The sequence below is a fragment of the Poecilia mexicana genome, unplaced genomic scaffold (genome assembly GCF_051168715.1).
Source record: "Poecilia mexicana isolate PSO_F unplaced genomic scaffold, ASM5116871v1 scaffold_2, whole genome shotgun sequence".
Classification (NCBI taxonomy): domain Eukaryota; kingdom Metazoa; phylum Chordata; class Actinopteri; order Cyprinodontiformes; family Poeciliidae; genus Poecilia; species Poecilia mexicana.
Genome location: NW_028263371.1, coordinates 41,805,668 through 41,811,672, shown reverse-complemented (window position 1 = coordinate 41,811,672; position 6,005 = coordinate 41,805,668). Strand labels below are relative to the sequence as shown.

The window sequence follows — 6,005 nt, the reverse complement described above, 5'->3', positions numbered from 1 at the left end:
GCTTCTATTGTGTTTTCTTGTCTTCGTTTCACACTGTAGCTTAAGTCACAGCTACATAGCGTACTACAAACGTTAGCTATCCCCAGTTAAAGCAACACGTGTCCTCTTCAGGTGGCGAATGGTTTTGAGTTACCATGGAGATGTAAAATATAAATCTCATAGAAACGAATAGTGACAGGTTAAATGTGATCACATCTGGTGTAGGGCTGGGCAGCAAGTCAATTAGCAACATCTCAAAAGTGCACTCCAATCCAGAACCGCACATAATTCTGGGGGATGTAGGCAGAGGAAAGGCTTAGCTGCTCAATCTCTGACGGCGGGTGGTATCAAGTCGCTCTTTCGTTACCTAGCAACAGACTTTCGGGTAACTTGCGCAGCAGCTGTTTGAGGTTTCGCCACTGCAAAAGAGGTGGCATGAAGGGAGAAAATGATTGCTCAGAAAAGGCGGGAGTCACCATGGCAACATGAGCAGTAACGTAAATTTAAGATATTCTCTTCAAAATAAGAGAATTCTTAATACAACAGAGCAGGGCTTTAAAATAAAGACCAACGTAGGTTTCATATTTGATATGCTCAAAACAGTAACTAAAATCAAACTCTTTCAGATAAGTTATAACCTTGATGGTATGAAGAGCACTAATACCAGTGATGTGGATGAAATTGTTAATTTTTGAAAAATAAATCTCACACAATCTTCCACAAATGTTTCAACCTTTCCAAGATACTTCAAATAAAAATCCATTGTCAGGGTTCAATTATTAAATGGGTTAAGCTTTATAATTTCAATAAAGCAAAGGTTTAAAAGTGTTTTCAATTTCTTATATTCCTCCTCCTCCCCCCACCCTTGAGAGTGTTAGCTTCTTTTATGATTTCCAGTTCAGTTCTCTGCCAAATGTTCAATCTTCCTTAGTCTGAAACATCGTCTTAAATTCAAAATATGGCTTTTAGTTACATTTTTACAGAATCCCAAAGATACCAGTTTAGCACTTCAGCTACTAACACGGCACCTACAATGTCATTTTAAATTTAGTGAAATAAATTTAGTTTTGTGCTCAGTTTTGCTGTAGTGAGTGTTACTTTACAACAAAACAGACTTTTAACAACAGTCATTTAAATAATTTATTCAAGCCTTTGTCCCAACAGAGCAGGATATATCATATTCTGAGAAACGCACAGAGACACCGATTGTCCTCAACAATCCGGCAACGTGGAGTGCTGCTGCACAGCTGAACCGACATCTGAAGACTGAACCATCATCTCCCTCCCTCTACTCTGTTTGCATAGAGCTTTTAATACAAAATATTCTGCTAAATCTTACAGATAAGTGCTTCTAGTGCAACATATAAACAGTGAACTAAAGCTAACACAAACAGGTCTCTATTACTGCAGCGCATTAACTTCTAGATGACATACGATCTCATTTGAAAGGTGCTGAATCTCGGTTGAAACAGAAAATCCAAAATATTACAATAAAATCTCTAATGTACATATTTTTAATACAGTTGTAACAGAGTCCTGTTGAATATTTTCATCAAAACAAAGGAAAAAAAGGTGCAGGTTTGTTTTAAAGCTTCTAACTATCCTTAAAAGAAAATATCTCAAAACCAAACAAAACTGTACAACAACCCAAAAAAAAAGCAGCTAATTTACATCAATGCCTCTTATTTGTTCCTCTTAAGACAAATGACCACATTTCAATAAGCACAGCTACAAACTGAAACTACTGATGCCGTTTTGAAGCGAAAATAAATTCTTCTACCAGGCTGCTGTAAAATTATGCTCTTATTCTCAATGCAGCAGCTATACTTAAAACAAACAAACAAAACAAAAAAAAACATATGACACCAATTCATTATTCAGTTGACAGGAGTGCGAGCTTGGAAACGAATCCAGAGCTGGTTGTGCTTAACTCTCCATGTTTCCCAGGAAACCAGGTCCTAATCACCACATCTGGTAAAATATATGGCACAAAACTTTCTTCCCGTTATACTTTTTTTCTTCTTTCTTTGAACAAATCACCACCGCAGTCATCAACAAGAAGCTTTTCTATTTGTTTTTTCTTTTTTTTTTTTTTTTTAAACGCACTGCTACAAAGTAATTCACTCTTTGGGTTCAGAAACTGCGAAATGTGGTCAGGTCTTTGGGCTCCTTGCTGGGGACGCACCAGTCGTCGGCCTCGTGCATCGTCTTGTAGTGCTTCCAGGCCGACTTGTTGTACACCGGGAGCCTCTCGATCGACTCCGTGGACAGTGCCTGGAACAAGACCGAGAGGAAATTCTGCTATTTTTCTTTTTTTTCCTCTCGTTCAGCCGAAGGAGCCTTTAAATGCTTGCGGCGAAACTCAGTTACCCGTATGTAGATCACTGCATCCGTCCCATATCCCTCCAGAGAGTAGAGCTTCAGGTCTCCCTGAAAGTAGCGAGCGTACAGGCGAGAGATGGGCAGGCCGTAGCCGTAGCCAGCCTGTGGAAAAGCTTGGACGTAATTTATTTTATTTTTTTTTTCAATATTTCTCAATTAAGGAGATGTTTTCTTTAACCTCCAAAATTCAATAAAATTTTGAATTTTATTCAAAAATTTTTTTTTACCCCTTTCTGTTTGGGGTAAACTTCCTGCTTATAAACTTAAATTTAATGTGGTGCAAATCAAATTTCTAAAAAGGCTTTGAGCATGAAGGCTTTGTGCGTTTCCACCGTTCACACTGACCAGAGGAGCGGCTCGGGAGCCGTCGATGCTGGGCCGCGGAGCTGTGGAGTACGTGTAGGTGAACAGCCGGTCGATCTTACGCAGAGGCACGCCACCTCCACGGTCACTCACCTGATCAAAAAAACCACTGATTAATCCGACGAATGTGCAAACCTAAGTTTGAAGCTTTGCTTGTAAAGATTAAACCGGACTGGAGTTCAGTTTCCATTTTACCTTGACAGTGAGATCCTCAGAGCCAAGAGCAACCTGTGCATGAACGGGAGGATACTCCATCGCGTCGCCGTATAACTCCATCGTGGCCCGCATGGCGTTCTGCAACGAGCGTGACAGAAAGCTTTGACCACGGCACACCGTGATTTAGAAACTGAGAAACCAGAACAAGAGCTAAAAAACAAAAGGCTCACCTTAAAAAGCTCAAACACCATGTGGTACAGATGAGACGGAACATAGACAACAGTGACGGGTTTCCCCTCGTCTTTGGCTGTCGGGATAAACAAGAAAACTGGTTCAGCTGAAACCTCTCCGCTGTTAAACAGGAAAAAAACATAACTTCTTTCTGAATAAATTACCATTAAATTCCTCCAGAATGAGCTCAGGAGAGTTCATGTAGAAACGGTCACAAAGGTTTCTAGCATTTTCAAAGGCATCTGCAAGAAAGTGGAAGTTTTTTTTTATTTTTTTTATTAGAACTGAATCTTTAAAAAAAACAACAATAATAATGTAAACAACAGGTACCTCTGATAACCTCACTGACACCACAGTGTGGATCGATGCTGCCGATCTGGTTGGGGTGTGCAGGATTCACCTTGACCTTCCCGCCAAACAGGAGAGCTGCAAACAACAGGCAGAGAGTGAGAGTGAATAACTCCACGCATTAAATGAGAAACGACGAGCAGCAGGAGTTCACGATGACGATATAAAAACACCAGAGTCAAAAAAAATAAAAACACTTCCTGTTCGATACTAGACATTAACATGAGCTAAACGTGTTCATATATGTGGTCGAGTAAATGGTATAAATCTACAAATTTCTAAATAATTCACAACAGTTCATAACATTTTTTTTTTTTACATGTTTAACTGTATCTGACATTTAAAATGTTTATGCATTAAATTAATGACCTGAACTATAGCTATCCTGTGTTTTTGGGCAGGTTAGATGGCAGGAATCTTATGTGAGAACGGTAATTACAGCAGCTACAGACTTGAACTCTGTTGGAGTAAAATATTTAGTTGGAGGGCTTTCAAACCAACCCATGCGCAAAAAAACTATTTAGCTATGTTTACATAGCTAAATATGTAATTTATGTAATTTGACACTGCTTTTGTATCTCTTCAATACATGCTTGAGTGAGTTATGTTTTTACTTGTAGAGGCAGATAAGCAACATATTGCATCAGGTTTGTTATTGAGCATGGAGGAGTGGGAGTGGAGCGTTTATTATTGTTTTGTTCATGGCTTTATAGGAGGGAAAATTTTCAAAAATGGCTGCAGGAGGTTTACTGAAAAGACTCCTGAAACGTTTTGGCTTTGACCACTGATAGCGGCTAAATAATGAAATGAAGAGAACGTCTCACTGTGCTGGTTGAGCAGCATCCTGATGGATATCCTGCTCATGTAGAAACGATCCAGAAAGTACTGGACGTTCTGGCTGATGACCGGGTCCGTGCCGTACGTCTCCTTGTACTCCACCAGCCCCTGAGCCATGGTGGGAATGACATCGTTGTGGCGATTTCTGATTTTTATCACAGCGTCTGTGAAACTAAGCAGAGGGGAAACGATTAACAAATCTGAACTGCAAGGACAGAGTCGCTATTTACATGAGTGAAGCGCAGAGAAACTCACTCGCATGTGACTTTCTCGTCGTCTGCGTTTTTATCTTTGAAATCCAGAATATCCTGAAAGCTCTGCATGTACCTGGGAAAGAAAATAAAATGTCTCTCTGCTGGTTTGGGAGACATGTGAATGGAAAAAAAAAAAAAAAAAAAAAAAGCAGCAAAACCTGCCTACCAGCTCTGGACCAGCTGTACTGATGGAGTCCTCAGCAGGTTGTCTGGCAACAAGTTGATCTCCTTCATGATATTGGCCAGCCTCACAGGCAGCTCCTGCCTGAGGAAGGCGAAGGAGGTTTTCTCACACGCATTTTCTGAGCCTGTGAGAGAAATTGAGAGATTTCTGTGGGTGTGTAACTTCCCTTACTTAGACCATATTATTATTTAGAACATATTATTCAGAAATTGTATTTACTTTTGGATAGGAGAGAAAAATGCAAAAGTACTGCATCACTCCCCTTCAACTTTATCATATAAATTCTGAATAAAGTACGTTAACGTTTCTGGCTGTATTCAGTTCAATATGAATTCAACAGGTTATGTGGCTTTATAATGCTGTTTCATTTGGTTCCACCAACCTGTGCAGCTCTTACCGAAGTCCAAAAACTGCTTCATTGACAGCGGGGAAGGAGAGAACCTGGAGTAAAAGTCAATGTCCTTCCCAATGGACACGCTGCTCCTCAGAAACCTCAAAAGCCTCATGATGACACCTTCCTGAACCAGCTGGAGTCAAGAAGAAGAGCGGCGTCCAAGGCGAAGACTTCTTGTTACTGCCTCGCCGTTTGGAGGATTATTTACAGCCGGGAAATCGCAGATGTGCTGTTGTTTTAATTATCGGTGGCGTACTTGACTTTTTAATTTTGCTTCTATGTCCACAGTCCCACATACACTGCTATATTTCGGCATCGTCCTTTAATTCAGGTGGTCGCGGCTAAATCCGTACAGGCAGATAAGTCAACAAGCTAATCCAAAGAGCCAGTACAAAGCCAAGAGAATTACCTCCCTTCGCGTCTCCGTGTTGCGTCATTTCTGTGATTGGCGTAAAGTAGCGTCATCTGCAGGACTGGAGTGTAGAACAGTTGATTTAAAAAATAAATCTAAAAACCCTGGATTCTAATCCTTATACTTTTTTTATTTTTTTATTTTTTATATATTTAACTGTTAAACTGCTTGTACAGTTTTTTCACTTGTTTCTATGTTGTTTTTATTCCTACACACCTGAATATTTTTCCTGAATGTTTAGGTTATTTCTAATTAGTAGAAAGTATTATTTATTTTATGTTGTAAAATTGTCCTTACTCTGTAGTCTTATTTTATATGTTACCTTTGTGTGCTCCACCCACTGCTAGTAACAAACATACTGTAATCATGAGACACAGAAATGAAAATGAAAGTTTTCACAGTATCTATCTATCTATCTATCTATCTATCTATCTATCTATCTATCTATCTATCTATCTATCTATC

At 39.5% G+C, this 6,005-nt stretch overlaps 1 protein-coding gene across 2 annotated transcripts; it reads right to left on the bottom strand.

The window, feature by feature from the left end:
• Window positions 1–1,105: 1,105 nt before the first annotated feature.
• On the bottom strand, window positions 1,106–5,912 carry pdk1 (pyruvate dehydrogenase kinase, isozyme 1). 2 transcript variants are annotated; one of them, XM_015013324.2, is made up of 11 exons: window positions 5,117–5,912; window positions 4,717–4,858; window positions 4,552–4,623; window positions 4,284–4,468; window positions 3,442–3,537; window positions 3,276–3,353; window positions 3,111–3,187; window positions 2,920–3,018; window positions 2,707–2,817; window positions 2,350–2,463; window positions 1,106–2,253 (listed from the first exon to the last, which is right to left on the bottom strand). In XM_015013324.2, the coding sequence occupies exons 1-11, from the start codon at window positions 5,238–5,240 to the stop codon at window positions 2,113–2,115; spliced, it is 1,239 nt and encodes a 412-aa protein (XP_014868810.2). In that variant the 5' UTR covers window positions 5,241–5,912; the 3' UTR covers window positions 1,106–2,112. The 2 variants fall into 2 exon arrangements, with proteins under 2 accessions (XP_014868810.2, XP_014868811.2); XM_015013325.2 differs by having other exon boundaries at window positions 5,132–5,911.
• Window positions 5,913–6,005: the final 93 nt, after the last annotated feature.

Bases quoted from the DNA above. Each gene is read 5' to 3' on its own strand.
- pdk1 (XM_015013324.2), bottom strand. From the start codon at position 5,240: ATGAGGCTTTTGAGGTTTCTGAGGAGCAGCGTGTCCATTGGGAAGGAC. The intron at 3,188-3,275 runs GTAATTTATTCA...TTATCCCGACAG, and splicing joins CATTCTGGAGGAATTTAATG to CCAAAGACGAGGGGAAACCC. The intron at 2,464-2,706 runs GTCAGTGTGAAC...GCTTTTCCACAG, and splicing joins GCTCCCGAGCCGCTCCTCTG to GCTGGCTACGGCTACGGCCT.